At 55.3% G+C, this 16527-nt stretch overlaps 7 protein-coding genes across 9 annotated transcripts; 5 read left to right on the top strand and 2 right to left on the bottom strand.

Annotated features, from left to right (window-relative positions):
- Positions 1–44: 44 nt before the first annotated feature.
- H310_00330 (hypothetical protein) lies at positions 45–356 on the bottom strand (the record flags this gene model as incomplete). Its single annotated transcript, XM_008863075.1, has 1 exon — positions 45–356. The coding sequence occupies one exon, from the start codon at positions 354–356 to the stop codon at positions 45–47; it is 312 nt and encodes a 103-aa protein (XP_008861297.1).
- Positions 357–729: 373 nt separating this feature from the next.
- On the top strand, positions 730–1041 carry H310_00329 (hypothetical protein; the record flags this gene model as incomplete). The annotated part of the gene is made up of 1 exon (XM_008863074.1): positions 730–1041. One exon carries the CDS (start codon positions 730–732, stop codon positions 1039–1041), a length of 312 nt encoding a protein of 103 aa, XP_008861296.1.
- Positions 1042–1272: 231 nt separating this feature from the next.
- Positions 1273–1974, top strand: H310_00328 (hypothetical protein; the record flags this gene model as incomplete). The annotated part of the gene is made up of 3 exons (XM_008863073.1): positions 1273–1378; positions 1435–1550; positions 1606–1974. The coding sequence occupies 3 exons, from the start codon at positions 1273–1275 to the stop codon at positions 1972–1974; spliced, it is 591 nt and encodes a 196-aa protein (XP_008861295.1).
- A 123-nt stretch (positions 1975–2097) lies between these two features.
- H310_00327 (hypothetical protein) lies at positions 2098–6098 on the top strand. 3 transcript variants are annotated; one of them, XM_008863070.1, is made up of 13 exons: positions 2098–2594; positions 2656–2826; positions 2876–2941; positions 2996–3120; positions 3178–3538; positions 3584–3813; positions 3875–4532; positions 4585–4701; positions 4756–4821; positions 4892–5115; positions 5161–5323; positions 5380–5877; positions 5926–6098. In XM_008863070.1, the coding sequence occupies exons 1-13, from the start codon at positions 2142–2144 to the stop codon at positions 6010–6012; spliced, it is 3219 nt and encodes a 1072-aa protein (XP_008861292.1). In that variant the 5' UTR covers positions 2098–2141; the 3' UTR covers positions 6013–6098. The 3 variants fall into 3 exon arrangements, with proteins under 3 accessions (XP_008861292.1, XP_008861293.1, XP_008861294.1); XM_008863071.1 differs by having other exon boundaries at positions 5161–5877; XM_008863072.1 differs by having other exon boundaries at positions 4756–5115.
- A 1696-nt stretch (positions 6099–7794) lies between these two features.
- Positions 7795–9492, top strand: H310_00326 (hypothetical protein; the record flags this gene model as incomplete). The annotated part of the gene is made up of 1 exon (XM_008863069.1): positions 7795–9492. One exon carries the CDS (start codon positions 7795–7797, stop codon positions 9490–9492), a length of 1698 nt encoding a protein of 565 aa, XP_008861291.1.
- A 432-nt stretch (positions 9493–9924) lies between these two features.
- On the top strand, positions 9925–10772 carry H310_00325 (hypothetical protein). Its single transcript, XM_008863068.1, has one exon. It carries the CDS (start codon positions 9933–9935, stop codon positions 10590–10592), a length of 660 nt encoding a protein of 219 aa, XP_008861290.1. The 5' UTR covers positions 9925–9932; the 3' UTR covers positions 10593–10772.
- Positions 10773–12186: 1414 nt separating this feature from the next.
- On the bottom strand, positions 12187–16371 carry H310_00324 (hypothetical protein). Its single transcript, XM_008863067.1, has 4 exons — positions 13198–16371; positions 13046–13147; positions 12333–12998; positions 12187–12248 (listed from the first exon to the last, which is right to left on the bottom strand). Exons 1-3 carry the CDS (start codon positions 16315–16317, stop codon positions 12873–12875), a joined length of 3348 nt encoding a protein of 1115 aa, XP_008861289.1. The 5' UTR covers positions 16318–16371; the 3' UTR covers positions 12187–12248; positions 12333–12872.
- Between the last annotated feature and the right edge of the window lie 156 nt (positions 16372–16527).

The following is a 16527-nucleotide window of genomic DNA, read 5'->3' as shown; positions in this document are numbered from 1 at the left end:
GTCTATACATTAAAATAGGGCCATGGAGACGACGACGCCCCCGCTTAACGTTGGATGTGCTGGTTCTCCGCGCGCTCAAACATGGGGTCGAACAGCTCGGACTGGTTGATCGGGTTGCGCTTGCCATTGGCAAACGAGAAGCGGTGGGCGCGCCACTGCTCGCCTTCCGTCGGTTGGTACGTAAAGTAGTCCTGGCGACGGTCCTTGTCGAAATGGACGTCAGGGTGCTTGGTCGAGTACCGCATCATGGTGTACGACGCGCCAGTGAGAGCCACCGTCATGATCCCAAGAATCGGGTACGTGGACGGGTCAGTGAGCCACGTCTTGGTGAAGTTGTACGTTGCGCGAGCAGCCATCGTGTTGGGTTGTGGAAGGGATGAAGCGAAAGCAAGAATGAAGTTGGCCGGCCGTGAGCGCCAGGGCTGGCAAGTCCCATGACCATCTCGGTTCGCTTGTCTTTTCGTCGATGCGTGTCTAGACACGTTGAAGTTGGGCGGCAAATTCGTTAAATTGTGCGCTGAACCATTTTAACTTGCCAATTGTATATAATTTAATTCAGCTGGATGAATACGAAGTCCGGATAAGATTGTCATGTCGGAATGTCTTCCAAACGATCCACCTAGACACGCAGGGTCGAAAGAGACATGCGATGGACAAGGTAGTCGCCGAGAGAATGACACATACAACCGCATTCTTGCTTTCGCTTCATCCCTTCCACAACCCAACACGATGGCTGCTCGCGCAACGTACAACTTCACCAAGACGTGGCTCACTGACCCGTCCACGTACCCGATTCTTGGGATCATGACGGTGGCTCTCACTGGCGCGTCGTACACCATGATGCGGTACTCGACCAAGCACCCTGACGTCCATTTCGACAAGGACCGTCGCCAGGACTACTTTACGTACCAACCGACGGAAGGCGAGCAGTGGCGCGCCCACCGCTTCTCGTTTGCCAATGGCAAGCGCAACCCGATCAACCAGTCCGAGCTGTTCGACCCCATGTTTGAGCGCGCGGAGAACCAGCACATCCAACGTTAAGCGGGGGCGTCGTCGTCTCCATGGCCCTATTTTAATGTACAGACACTCTTCATCCAACGCGTCTGTCATCATCGGTCCACGATCCACACTATTTAAAGTATGGTTGGCACACTAAATATAGGAGTTCGACTGGTGCTCTATAGAGAAATGTCCCATATACTGTACTACAAGCAAGAAATAGTGTGATGAAGTGTCGGTGGTGTATTCACCGTCGATCGAACAACTCGTGGAATGGGTGCCGCAGCAAGCCAACCTGCGCCGCGTGCGGCGGCGGCGGCTGTCGTGGCAAGCACTCGAAAAAAAGTGATTCAAACTAGCATTAAACGGGAAGACTTGAGTATGTATGCAACCGACAAGATAGCAACGTAGTCACGTCACCTGGTTGTGTCGTAGTGCAAAGGCGCCGGCGCCGTGTCGTTGAACCCACAGGAGTCATTGAAATGGACAAGCACGTGCTCCATGAAGCCGAGCGCTTTGAGGAGACTGTAGATAAAGTCGAATTTCTCGAGGTACGACGGCGTGGAGAATGAGTCCAATGACTTGACCTGACTTCACTCTGCATAGACTGACATGACCGCGTTCCACGCCACGGCCGCAGGCCGGCGAGCAACGAACGATGGTCCCATTCGTATGCCAACGGACAAAACCCACGCATCCAACGCCACTACGTTGGTTGACGATGTCCCTGGGCGATTTACAGATCGCCAATTCCGCGAACTCCTCCGACTGTCCCGCGAAAGCCCAGCGCAATGGCCCGTGTCGCGCCTGGCAACCCATTTCGGCGCCGACGAGGCCACGATCCAAAACATTGTCGCGCACTGCTGCCCGCCAAAGATCACGCCACCCACGACCACTGTAGACCATCCGATCGGAACGTGGTGGTCCGAAGCACGTGGCCAACGCAGCCTCGGCTCTAGTCACACCACCAAATAACAAATCGTCCTTTTCCTTCAAATTGTTGAAATTCGCATGAATGCGTACAACACACCCACCGATTACGATATCGGCGAAACGACTGCGTGGTTTCCGTTTTAAAACGCCGCAGGCGGACGAAACCAAGCACGCACGCTGTGGAGAATATACTGCGCACTGGGTGGACCATGTCTCTCACGACCCGCAAAGACGAAGAGAGCCACGGTAGCTCTCGGCGCGACTCCGTGGCCCTCGCGGACGTAATGGACAACTTGCCCCCCGAGGTGCTGGCGACCCTGGAGGCACCTGACTCGCCTCGACAGACTGCGCAGCAACGGCAGATGAACGAAGCAGAGAAAGCGCGGCTGGGTGGCTGGCGACGACGCGTGCGAAAGCTTGTCAAGAACTCACGCTCGAGTCGATGGGGTCGAGTGTACCACTACACTATGCTCGGTGCGATTGTGACCAACTTTATTCCCATGATGCTCCAAACATTGGATGGACCAGCAAACGGCGGCAGTGACCCTATGTACCCATTCTTGCCGTTCGAAGCAACGTACTTTGCATGGGAGGTCTTCTTTACGGCAGTGTTCGGTCTCGACTTGATCGTCAAGGTGGTCGTGGCCAAGCGGCAGCGCAAGGTAGTCATGCCACGCACGAACATGGCGATGTGTCGGAACTGACGTCGCGTGGTCATCGTAGTTTTGGACCCGCGCCAACAATTGGGTCGATGTGCTTGGCATCCTGCCGCTGTTCGGATCTCTCTTGATGCAGTACGAATTGCAATGGGCCGCCGACCGCCGCCAGCCCATCGAGCGGTACATGAAGCTCCTCCGTCTCTTCCGCATCATTCGGGTCGTGTACATGCTTCGGGTAGTTGTCCAGCATGGAATCTCCAGTGCTAGTTTCACCCTTTGTCCAGGACGTGGACGGGATTCGGGTGCTGCGAACGACTTTCCTCGAGTGTATCCCGCCTCTGCAGATCACGGTACGCCGCCATCCCGGCATTCCAGGACGTGTGGCTGACCCCAACCCTCGACAGCTCTTCTTCCTCATCACGATCGTCATGATGTTTGGAACGATGCTTTACTACGCGGAACCGTGCTACAACTACACCAAGTGCCCATTCACCGACATCTTCAACGCTGGTTACTTTGTCATGGTCAGGTAAAGACTGCGATGCCAGCTCCTCTTCAGGAGCTGATGGACTTGCACGTGATGCAGTGTCGCGACGGTGGGCTACGGCGACCAAGTGCCCGATCTAGACAACCCCATCTCCGTCTTGGTTACATCAGCGATCCTCATCTTCGGGGCCTTGTACTTGGCCATGCCACTCGCCATCATCGGAATCAAGTACGAGCTCACGTGGCTTCGATACGAGATCAAGACCATGCGAACGACGACGAGTTTGAGCACCAAATCGACAGCCCGCCACCCAGCAACGGTCAAGGTTACGTCTGCACATCCGTTCTCCGTGCCCAGCGAAGACATCCATCCCCACGTGCATGCGGCGTACACGCAGTACCTGGACCTTGTCAAAGACGTGACAACGCTGGAAGACATGGTGCACACGATCATGGCCATTGTACGTCGTCCGTCGTGGCAATCGACTGACGATGCTGCATGGTAGCCGCCGCACGACGTTCTCGATGGCCACGCAAGCCGACTCCATGTCGAGTTGCTCGAGACGCTCAATCAAACGTGCAAGCAAGTGATTGTGATGTATCAAAAGTTCATGGTCGACATGCGCGTGTTCCAACCAGTGCAGTCAACAGGGCTCGCGCCAGGGGAATCCCCAAACCGTCGCGCTCGCAGCCGCGCGTCGTCGTTGTCGTCCATGGCCAGCGACGTCATCCATCGGTCCGTGCGATGCTCTCAATCAACTCATGGATCGGTGGATCTCACCCAAATGCAAACGTAGAGCGAAACGAGCTATCCACCAAAAATTGAACCACACCACACTCAACCGACAAGCATCGACGCTGGACGGGAAGCCATTGCCATTTCGAAAGCGGCTGCGGAGGGCGCTCGAGCAGCCGTCCTCAACCACGCACGCGATCTGGCTCAACTGGTTCTTCTACGCCCACGTTCTTTTCAGTGTCTTTATGTTTTACGCGGAAACCACGCCGGAATTGCAAGCGTACGGCCCGGACTCGTTCTTGTGTCGGCGAGCGATGGGTACGTATTGCAAACCACCAACTCGATCCAGCGCGACGGACCCTGGCTGCTTTGTCTGGACTTCCAACACGACAGTGACGTCCACGAAGCTCTCGTTTGACTGCCAAAACGGCACCGAGTGCTACGGGTCCGGATGGAACGTTGGGTCGCCGACAGCGTCCATGGCGTGCGAGGACAGCTTTGCGTTTCCTCAACGCATGTGCCACCTCCGGGAATGCAAACCCGACCACGCCCCCCTCGTCGATATGACTGCGCTATGGTTTTACCCCGAAGCGTACTTTGCGTTCGTCTTCACGATGGAATTTTCACTGCGGTTGTACGCCACGAAACGCCGCTGCAAGTTGGTGCAGTCGATGGGGTCCTGGTTGGATATTGGCGCGGTCATTCCTTTCTACGCCGAGGTTGGATGCCGTGTGGATGATGCGAGTGCACCAAGGACGCGTTGTTGTGTAGGTCGCTGCGAGTTGGATGGAAGCGCGGCCCACGCTGTTTGCGATTGTTCCGACTTTTCCGACCGTGATGTCGGTGCTGCCAATCTTGAAGACGCTGCGCGTGTTGAAAATGGGCAAGGTGCGTCGTCGTATCACTCGCAGCCATGTTGGAGCTTTCGCTGTGTGCCCTTAGCATTTTAAAGCGAGCTCCGTGTTGGCCCGTACTGCCGTCTTGACGTACCGACGGCTTTTGATCCCGGTACGCCATGGATGGGCCGACGACTGTGAAACATTTTTGATCGAGTGTGGATGGGTCTTGTGTTGGGTAGCTGTTCTTTTTGTTTCTGGGGTGCGTGTCGGCGGGTGCGATCTTCTACGAAGTCGAGCGCGGCATTGCGTGCCGCGCTCACTTGCCATGTCTGTGGTGGCGACTCGACATCATGACACAAGCGATTGCCGAACCATTTTCAATCGGGAAGCGGATTCAAATTCAAATCGACAAGCTCACAATTGTCACCGACATGTGGCGGTCAACGTGGCTCTCGATCGTCACGTACGTAAGATGCAGTCGGGAATACCAACCTGACGGCGCGCCTAGGCTAACGACGGTCGGGTATGGTGATCTAAAGCCTCGCACCCCCGTCGGCCGCTTCATTGACATCTTGGTCATGGTGTTTGGGTCGTGCTATACGGCCATGCCCCTGTCGTTGATCGGGGGCCAGTTCTACTATTGCTACGAGCAGTATTTCAAACAGCAACAGGTGCGTTCTCCGTTCCTTTCATTCACACGGGGCGGCCCTTGATGCGACAAGTGCAGCGCGGCAACGTGCCGGATGCGCCGCGCAACCCACTGGAAGCCCCCGCTAAGAAATCAACGTCCGTCTTGTCCGTTGAAGACATTGACATTTTGAAAAAATGCGGCGTCGTCGTCCTGCTCCTGGACGAAATGATGCAAAACGTGTACAAACTCATGCACGCGACCAGTTCGACCACCGACGACCTCGCGTCCGAGCAACCGAAACCGCATGGCGACGTGGAGGGCATCCATCATTCCGAAAGCATGAACCACTTCCGCACGGCATCTCTCCATGGCCACATGCATGTGGAAAATTTATTCCATCGGAGCAGTGACTTTGGGAGACGTACCAGTGGCGGTGGCAACTTGTCTGGCGGCTTTCTTGGCCGAGGGTCGGTCACTCGTGTCACCCCCGTCAACAATTTCCATCGTGCCTCTCTCACGGGCCAAGTCGATAGCCAAATCAACGAGTTCCGTCGACGCCGCGAGCTCATCCAGACAGCAGCCACGCATTTGACAGTAACAAAGTTCGACATCCTCTTCCAAGTGAATCACGTCATGTTCTAGACAATCATGCTGCAGCTCACGCGGGTGATGGAGAAGGTCATGATCGTTCCAGATGACGACGACGACGAGAGTGAACCAACCGAGTAGATAATGACACAGTCCAGCGTGTTTGTTGTGTCGTTGGCTGGTGTAGCGGTTGGCCAGCATGGGGGCAACTCCCCACACGAACGACCTTCTCGTTGCCGACCAAGTGGCACCAAGAAGGCGACTTCCCTACACGATGCATGCACACACAAATCACTCCTCGGTCGAAAACCTTTTTCCAAGCTTTCGCCGGCCTTGGTCAGACAGACAGTGGTTGCCGTCGGTGCCTCGCAACACTCGTTTCGCGGGTGAATGAAAACATGACCAGTCCTAAAGCACTCGGTCGTTCTCCACCTGACCAAGCGGTCTTCGCTGTTGCCAAAGTATATCAGGCCAAGACGTCGCTCTCGCCTTTCGTTCAACGTGTTGAAGATTCAAGTCCATTGTGAACATGCATGCCGCGGTCAAATGAATGGCCGGGTCGACGGGCCGCCCGGGAGGCGGGGGCAAGTGTCCTGCCAACTCTGTCAATCCTTTGTACGGAGCCACGGACAAGGTGACAAGTGCCGATCGCCTGGACAAGTTGCCGACCACAGCGTTGGGGGGGAATCCAATGGGGGTCGTTCTTGTTCGAATGTGAGTGAACTGTCTCGTGATCTTGTTGTTATCGATGCGAACATCGACTCGTGATGCCGGGTTCTTTGTTGTTTCCGCTAGGGTCACTTTCGAGTTGGGCTAGTCGCTGTTTGTGCCAGCCGTCTGCGATGCCTGCTCGTGTGATTTCTTGCGGTGTTGGCTGCAGGGTGGGAATGCCACCGCTTGGTTCCATGGCATGCTAGCGCCTTGACACAACATCATGGACGTAGCGAGAAGGGACGACGCCATGGGGCGGCCACGTATTCACTTGCGACGAGAAGGAAGATTATGCAGACACTGTCGTAGTTGATAGGATGCAGCGCTTCGTCAAGGCCACAGCAGCACCGTTTGACACGAGGGGATATTTGGAGTTGCGGCTTCGTGGGATGGTGTGTATGGGACGGCATGTTGCCAATGCTCTCAGAGCCACAGTGACTCCGCGAATGGCAAGACGCATCCAAGTCAGAACCGACCAAAATGGGATTCAGGTGCGGCGACAGGCAAACAGCAACACTGCCGAGATCATGGGCCCTTGTAAACCACATTTTACGATTCCAGTCCGGCAACTACCGACCCATCTCGCTCAAGCCGCGCCTTCGTGTCATGGCAGTCACCGGGGACCCGAATCAAGACCCTCTTGACAATTCCATGCGGACGGGCGCAATCGTAACCTGCAGCATGGAGGGGACATCCCTCCAGAACCAGCGACGTCTACGGCGCTTGGCTCGACGTTGCGGGTTCATTGCGTTTGATTGGCTGGCCATTTCGTTGCAAAATCCTTTCAAGATCGCAATGGGGTGGCGGTTGTCGGCCATTGGTGGCGCCGCAATCGCATGGACAAGAGCCGCGCCTGCGCATGGACTTGCCCATGTTGACGTCAGTATTTTGTCGCCGTTGAATCTGCAGCATGTGGGATGGCCACCGCCGCCTCTCCTCGTGGAGGTGGCCATCACGCTTGTCCTCACAACACCACCCGAACGACGACGAGGCTGGACAAGTTGGAGTGACTGGCGAAATGAATCATCCACGCCAGATTCTGTGCATGCATCTCATGGCACGCTGATCAGTGGGGCGATACCATCGCGCCGCCCAGTTGAACTAATCCAAGCCATCGCCTGTGTCGATGCCATTCGACTTCATCAAGTTGTTCACACGACTTGTAGCGAAAATTTCTCGTTGTCCAACGCCGCCACCACCGCACGAATTGCCATGGTGTTGCCACCACTCGCGCCTGGCGAATACATCCTCCTTGGTCGTGTTCGCATCCCGCCTCGCCACGTGGACGACGTGATTGTGCAGTACGATCTGCGCCGAGTCGTTGTACACACTTCATGCCTGGCCAAAGCCGAGATTCGTTCGCCCAGGAACGGGCAAGCGGTTGACCGGTACTTCACCGTGGTGCCAAAGATTATCTTGTCGAAAGCGCATCCAGTGGATTTTCCAGTCGACACGAAAGTCTGCCTTCAAGTCGACGGCGAATTCCACTCGTGCATCAGTGCCGGCACTTTTCGCGTGCGCGTTCCAACAGCAAAAACAGCACGTTTGTTCCTCTCGGTGCAGTCGAGCAGCACCCCCCCGCTATCGATTTGTCATGACTTGATTGAAGTCCACACCACCGACCCAGCAATCGTGCCGCAATCGTGGCCACGCCTTTTACACCGCTTTGACATCGTGGCAGTGGCTCCGTCGACTCACACCTTGGTGCTGTCACCTTCCGTCGCGGTGGCGTACGCGTCACCATCGACCCTGTCGTGTCCGCTCGTATATGCGCATGTTCCCGAGCAGGAGCTTCTCTCCGTCGCGATTGTGGACTCGTGGAATGGAAAGATCGACTGGAATCGGTACATCTCGACCGAGTGGGGTGAGTTCCTCTCGCATGCAGTTGACAGTCCGCTGTCGTATACTCGTGTGTCGATCGCGCAGCTTGTTGCCGCGATCGCGCGCCAGGACACGGTTCTCGACGTCATTGTACACTTTGAAGCCCCCACGCCGTCCGACTGGATAGCTCTACAACGAAGCCTCGCATCCCACCGTCACCAACGTCCGCGACAATTCCTTTTCTGCGACGACTTGCACAATTGCCGCTTGCATCGCCGCGACGCGGACGTATTTGTGCGTCCGTTTTTTCACTCGTTGGATGGGTTCATTGGGACATATGCGTACGCGATGAAGGCCTTCTTTGAGCCTTCCTACTGGCAACACCTGCGCACGATTGCCTGGCTTCCCCACGCGGCCAACTCTGCGTTTCAATATGACAACATACATCCGGCCCCTGTCACCCGCGTCCTTCTTGTGGGCGCCGCAAATGCAGAATTTTACCCCCTACGCGCATGGGCGCAAAAGCAAGTTGGAAAGCTTCCACTGGACGTCCATCCGCATCCTGGTTACGAAGGCTACGCATCCGACACAGAAGCCTTGGCGCAAACCACGTCGTATGCTCGGCTCGTGCATTCGTATGTGGCCACATTCACGTGCACATCGCGACTGGATTTTGTTGTCGCCAAAATCTTTGAGATTCCTGCGACAGGATCGTTGCTGCTTATCAATCACGACGTGGCCGACTTGATGGCACGCTTGGGCTTTGCCGATGGAACGCACTACATCGGGTATGACCCCCATGACCCCTCAGCCGCGATACTTTACGTCGTGAACCCCCTCTATCGACGCCGCATCGATCGAATACGTCGAGCAGGTCAGCGCCTCGTGCGGGAGCGCCATACAACTTGGCATCGCGTAAATGAGCTGACCAGCTTGCTGCGACCAAACACAACTCCTGCTTGGGCCATGGATGATCTCGAGTCGCGCACACCCTGCCGTGTTGAATACGCGGGGGAGAACTCCTCTACGTGCCTCAGATTTCACGCCAGCGTTCTCGCTTCCTCGTGTTGTGCTGTCGACTCTGTGTGACATCACAGTTTACATCAGCACGATGTGCCAATGCCCATGCGTGAAGGAGGCCGTGTTGCTGGTCAGGTTGCAATGCCGTTGCAATGACGTGACAATTCACACGTGTGAAATATTTTCAACAATTCTTGTGCATCGGCTGTCCACAATTGCTGATGACACGACGAAGACGACGAAGTTGACTACCACACCATGGACAAAATTATATAACTGTAGTGAAAAACCAAGAGATATTTGGACATTTATTAAATAGATGCAAATTTTTCGATAGAGTAGAGTATACTTGGGATGAGTTAAAGTAAGCTAACATATTCAACTTCTCCTTTCCCTTCATGTACATGATGACTCTAGTAGCAATCTCGATGTGGTAGATGTTGTCATCGAAAGCGTGCACATACTTAGTCGACAGCAGCACTTCACTTTCCAACATGACCCCATCCACGATGCCCCATTGCGAAGCAAGTAGCGTACGCCCTGACCCAGAATCGACCCCCTGCCGTGCCTGGTACGATGGCAACTTCACGATTTGGTGGTTGATCGGCGCCTTACTGGGCCTCTGGTTCACCTTGTACAAGGGATTGGGGATTGTCGTTGGTTTGTTGCCACCATCGAATGGCATCCCCGTCGGCCCAGTGTTTGCCATGCACTTGGTCACTTCAATCCTGTTCATGTGCATTTGCATCTTCAACGTATTCCACACGCCATCGCATGGCCGCGTCTACCGCAAAGTTCATCGACTGCTCGGATGCATGGCAATGATCTCTGGCGTGATCTCTTTCATCACCGGTGCAGTCGCGGTGTGGTGGGAGCGCTACACGGAAGACTTGGGGTTTTCCATCGGCATTACCGTGGGTGGTGTGCTACAAATGGGGTGCCAGGGATATGGCTGGTACAAAATTCGACAAGGGAACGTGGGTGCGCACAAAACCGTGATGCTGGCAACGTTCTATTACAGCTGCCTTATTCCGCTTTGGCTGCGCATCGTGGGCATCATTGTCGGTCGACAAGACTTGCCTTTTTGGGTACAGCCAGCAGCGCTGGCAGTCGGGTTGGTGTTTGGTCAGCTCGGGATCCGAGCTGCACTGGCGAACCGCATTGTTTAGACCGAACGCCCTGTACATTCCTGGAGTACAAACATCTTGCTCGGCGAAACGAAATGTCACGGCTGTCGCGTTGCAAGGCACAAGTGGTGTTCAGTGGCAGCTTTTGAAGTCCAGATGAATGCCTGCCACTTGTGCGTGCGCGCCCGCCGCCACGGCGCAAGGTAATGTTGATAAAAAAACACCACTTGTATTTTGCGATAAAACTTGAATCGATCTGATTGGTCCATTCTTTTAAGACGGCAGTTGATTGGCTAGTTCTGGGGACATACATGCGACTGACACTGTTGAGGAATGTTGCGCGCAACGCATACACTCTCGATCCGCACGCAGCATGGACAACCCAGGAGCATGAAAAACAAGGTCGCCGCCGCAGAGCTCCAAGCGTGATAATCTCAAGAAGAGTCGAAGACAGACAGCCACTACGCATGTTGCGAGGATACGGCCATGTCGATGGCGCCATTCGTTTCTGGTTGCGTCTGCTTTGTCAGACATGATTCATCAGCCAATCAGATCGATTCATCAATGCCATCGGGATATTAACCGATGCCAACAAAACCAAAATTTCGCAATATATTGGAACCTTTTTAGACTTCTGTGATGTTTATACTACCAAATCTATCGACACCATTCAAAATTCCAAAAACGATGCATTTAGTACTCCGATATATAGTAGTACTACTACAATTTAGAATTGTCGTGGTTTTACTGGAGATCCTCGTCCGCCTGGAATGCGCCGAGGCAACCCAAGCACAAGGAATGGCGACATGGTCGACTTGTCCTACTGCACGTCGAGCGGGTCGATACGAAGTGGGAGAATCGTGGGAAAGACACATCGTTGCGGATGTTTTTGCGAGGCCGATGGAAAGAACCACTGAGATGTGTGGGATATAGGTTCACCTGGCTCCAACGTAACCCACTTGCCACTGTGGTAACTCAGTATGGCCTCGCACACGCTTGTGCCTCGTGACCCCAACTCGCTCCGCAGCGCTGAAACCATCTCGATGTTTGCATTCGTGATAAAGTGGTGCACGTGCTCCAAGCACACTTTTCAACGCTTCTCAACCGTACCAAATGGCGTTGGTGAGCAGCATCGCCACGAGCATCCTGTGCGGCCAGGCGATTGCTGTGACCGTCCTGCTTCAATACATCGGGACAAAGTACCTTAACACGAACGGCAACGCCGTGGCCACTCTCCAAACCGCCATTGCCTTTGTCCTCTTGGCGTTGACGTGCCTGCCGTTTGTGCTGGGACGAACACAGATCCGCCGACCATGGTGGCTGTGGCTGGTCCTTGGGTTAGCTCATGTCGAAGGCCACTTTTGTGTCATTAAAGCGTTTGCGTCGAACGCGAATTACGCATTCATGGGGCTGCTCATGCACTTCACGATCCCGTTTCACATGCTCTTGGCGTACTCGATCTTGCGAACGAGGTACTCCCTTGCCAATTACCTTGGCGCGCTTGCCATTCTGGCAGGAACCATCGTCGCAATGATCGGCCGAACCGACGACGGCTCCATAGCGGCCCACGTGTGGACCATCGGCGCGGCCGCCTTTGCCGCAACTGCGCTTGTTCTGCACAAGTTCACGGCCAACATGACGTCCGAACTTGTCCCGCCTGTTGAAATCTTTGCCAAAATCGGCGTGGTCGGCACAGTGCTATCAGCAATTCAAATGGCGATATTGGGCGAATTCTCCACGATGACTACTACCGCTGTGTGGAGCGGGGCTACGAGCACCTACTTTATTGGGTACACGTTGGCGGTGCTATTGTTTTACGCCGTCACGAGCTCATCGCACCACGCGACCGAGTCCACTTCGTTCCACGCGAGCTTGACGCTTGTCAATTTGTACACAGCGCTGTCCATCGCATATCTCTTTGACGCGGCAATTACGCCGGTGCTTGTGGGAACCAGTGGTGCCATGGCTCTTGGCGCGTGCCTGTACGGGTGGCGGGAACCATTTGAAGGCGGATTTCGCCGCAAACTGTCGGATCGAACAGGTGGCCCAGAACCCACGATGGACGCTTTGATGGACAGCATTGTCGTGCCGGTGGTGATGGCGCTGCCGTACTCCCCCGAGAGCAGCGACGGTGCTGCGTCTACATCGATATACTATTTGGACTCGTCCCGCCACAGCAACTCGTCAATCCACCAGCCGGACGACGAGCCCGTGGTCGACCACCCCACGGACGAGATCGTGTACACGAAAGACTATTTTGAAGGCCGGGAGGTATTCACGATGGAAGACGGAAGCCCTGCGTCGACACCGCGGCGCAGTGTGCTACCCCACATAGTCTCGTTTACGTCTAACCACGGCACAATTTGATGGTGTTGCATCTGGTGACGACTTGACCAGCCACTTGGGCATGGTGGCGCCGACCCATTTCGACGTCGCGTGGACTTCATCCTGCAACAACGCCCCACTCAATCCAAACGATCGATGGACATCGATACCTGAGGTCCCGGGCGGGTCGACTTTTGGCTGGACATGGCCCGAAACGTCGCCACCAGATCCTCGACATGCTGCGGCGCACGAACAGGTTGCTGTTCTAGTTGCTGCATACGGTCTCCTCAGACACAACGAGCAAATCGTCCACCCAACGCACCTCCAGCAACGTCCGCCGCGTTGTGTTTTTCTCGAACAACGTGTCGACGTCAAAACTTCCGTCCCAACCGGTGGTCCGACTGAAGGACTCGTCGCAACCGTAACGCAATGTGTGCCACGATGACGGCGGCGCCACGACATGGACGTGAAACGACGGTTTTGGATGTGTGGATGCAACCAAAGTGGACGGCTCCACCACTGCAGACGGTGCGGTGGGCAGCGACTTGTTGAGCGGGTCGCCCGGTGTGTGAATGAACGACGCCTCGTTTGTGCCGGCAAATAGGGACGAAAAGCAGGGCGACAGAGTCGACATGTGGATGGGACTGGCTTCGAGTTGGTTGGGCTGCATGGCTGGACATTGTTGTGTATCAACTTGACCGTCAAAGTAAATCATCGTGCTTTCGCACTTGAACGTCGTCGCGTGGTCGTTCTTGGAGGCGATAAAGGACGACGGGCCGTCCAACGACCCCTCTAACAAGTTGACCACTTCAAACGGAGGCTTGTTGGGCTTGGTCAAGGGGGTTTTGTGACGCGGAATGGGTTTGACGTGTGGGGGTTCCGTTGTTGGTTTGTCAGGGGAAGAAGCGTGGCGAGATCGCTGCGCTGCCTTTGGAGGGGATGCGTGAGGGTGAATTCGGCTCGATGGCTTGGCGCGCGCAGGTTTCGGTGGGGACTGGGATTCAACGTCGTGCGTCTGCCGTCGCCGGGGTGACCGCAGATGTGTCAGTGTGTGCAGTCCATTGCCACCTGGAATTGGTTTCGCATCTGGCGATTTCGACGACGGTGCCACAACTGGTGCGTTGCCTTGAAAGTTGTACGGACCATGTGCTCCGGGGAACGGTCTGCGTGGGGAACTTGACACGACGGACGCGCCTTCGTCCTGGTTGTTCTCAATGAGGTCGTTGGCTCGCCTCGGTCGTGGTGGAGGTTGTGTGTCGTTAGAGCTCGTCGGACGAGTCGCTCCCAGGAATGGCTTTTGCATGGATGTCGCTGTCGTCGTGCTGCCGTAAATATTGTACTGACCATTCGCGCCGGGAAATGGCTTGTGCGGCGAATGCGACACAAAAGTCCGACCATCATCGCCATGAACGTTGTCGGAGGATGCTATAGCGGCGTGATCGAGTATCGGTTGGCCTTGTACTTTGTTGTGCCCACTTGTTGTCGGGAAGGGCTTTTCTGGCGAGTTGGCGGCGCCATGCGATGTGGACTTGGTGAAGCGGCCGTGGATGTTATACTGACCATTCGCTCCTGGAAATGGCTTGTGCGGGGAATTTGACACGAATGAATTGCCGTCCCCAACTGGACTGCCATCCGACGACCGTCGCATTGGAGGGAGATGCGACGAATGCTTCCCGCTTGCAGGAAGCGTCTTGTCTCCGGGAAATGGTTTCTGTGGTGAGGTTTCCTGGTCTGGTTGAACCCCCGGACTTTTCTTGTTGCGATGTGCCTCCTCATAATTGTTGTCAGTCAATGCATGGCGGCGGCTGGATAAAGTCATGTCGACGGCCGCCGTTGCCTGGGCCTTTAACGCTTCTAGCTCCTGTCTGTGCATGGCATCTCGTCGATCGAGTTCGTCTTGCATCTCACGTCGGAGCTTGTCGAAGTCGTCCGCGGTGAGGACATGGCCGCGGACCGGCGGCGGTGCTTGGTGAACCAATTGCTCGACCAGCATTCGTTGACTCGCTAATTCGTTGGCCAGCATTTGCAACCGAGCATCCATGAAGTGACTCATCGAAGACGAAGGTTGCATTTGCATTGGTGGGATCATGGGAGGAAACATGGGTGGAGCAAATGCATCCCCAGGGAACCCGACACGAGTCGGGGGATACAGTGGCGGTCCCGTCGAGTACCCATGGTCCATTGGGCTGTAAGGAGGTGGCGTGGGCTGTGACATCGGGTGTAATGGCTGCTGGTTTTGCCATGGCTGATTGTCGCGAGGGGAAAATAGGTGTGGGTGGGGGTCAAGCCCAGGAGATTCCCGGGAGGCGCCACCCGGAGGCATAATCGGAGGAACTTGGCCTTCCGGCGGGAGCACGGATGGGGGAGGCTGAATAAGGACTGGAGCTAAAGGGACGGCATCGTCGTGCATGGTTTTGTGGCGCAATTTTGGGTTTGTTTTCTTCAGTTCTTCTTCCTGCTTGACCCGAAGGTCGAATTCGAGTTGTTGTTGCTTGGCAGCAGCATCCTTCACCTTGGCTTTCTTTTCCGCTTCGAACGCGTCGGCCTGCAACTTGAGTTCTTTTTCGATACGTTGCATTTCAGCGCGCTCTTCTTCGTCTTTCTTTCGCTTTGCTTCGGCCTTTCGTCGCTGGTTGTCTTCCATTTGCAGCTTCAAAAGCGACTGCACCTCCATTTGAGCATTTCGACGGGTTGAGTCTACTGCGCCCGTGGCACTTAGCTGATGCCGCCGACCATGTGACGTCGAAGGCTGTTGTTGGTACGGCAATTGGGACGGTGGTGGTGGACTTGGATATGTTGTCGCACCTTGAGCCGGCGGGGGCGTAGGGAGGAGCGGCTGGGTCCAGGGAGGTTGGTCCTGATGCAGGGACTCGTATCCGCCTTGATGATACCCCTGCTGCGGAAAGCTTTGGGTTGGAGGTTGGTGGCGGAAGGGCGACGTCATTTCTGGAGTGGGCATGTAGTGGTGCTGTTGATCAGTGTACCCGCCTCCATACTGGGGCGGGGGATGCTGTGGGGGATGATGGTACTGCTGCTGACCATGTGGCGGATGCATCTGTTGTGGCTCGAAGTACTGTCCGGGAGGCGGAGATGGTTGTGAGTTGGCAGAGGCAAGGTCACCAGGCGGTTCTTGGGGCTGGCCTTGCTTCTTGCGTTCTGCTGCTATTTTCTCAACGTGATGGCCTCTCGCATACGAGTTCTTGCCCACGGTATGGTTTTGACCAAGGCCAGCAAATAACCCTCCCTGCACTTGTGGCCCATGGCCTGCACCTCCTCGATGTTGGTTCACTTGTTGGGATGCCATGCGGTCCTGACGTTCTGCCAGTTTCTTCGCCTCCTGCAGCCGCACTTGTTCAGCGAGGGCTGCATGGTATTCATTTTGTCGCCGCCTTTGCACATCACGTCCGTTGCTCGCGTCCAGTTGCTCCCATCGGCGCATCATTCCCCACCATCGAAGAAAACTGGGCTATTTATAACTCGAGGTCATGCCGACAATGACTGTGTTTAGCCTGCATGTGTCGACGACCGCCGAGGTAATTGTTATCATGATGTCTTCGCAAAGCTTACCGACTTCAAACGTGACCTACGAGACGGCCTCGTGTAAACGTAGCGAAGTGTCAGTGTGGTAATCTTTTTGCACGCATACTGAAGC

This window comes from Aphanomyces invadans (assembly GCF_000520115.1).
Source record: "Aphanomyces invadans strain NJM9701 unplaced genomic scaffold supercont1.1, whole genome shotgun sequence".
Classification (NCBI taxonomy): domain Eukaryota; phylum Oomycota; class Saprolegniomycetes; order Saprolegniales; family Verrucalvaceae; genus Aphanomyces; species Aphanomyces invadans.
Note: the sequence above shows the minus strand (reverse complement) of the source record. Positions and strands in the feature narration are given on the sequence as shown.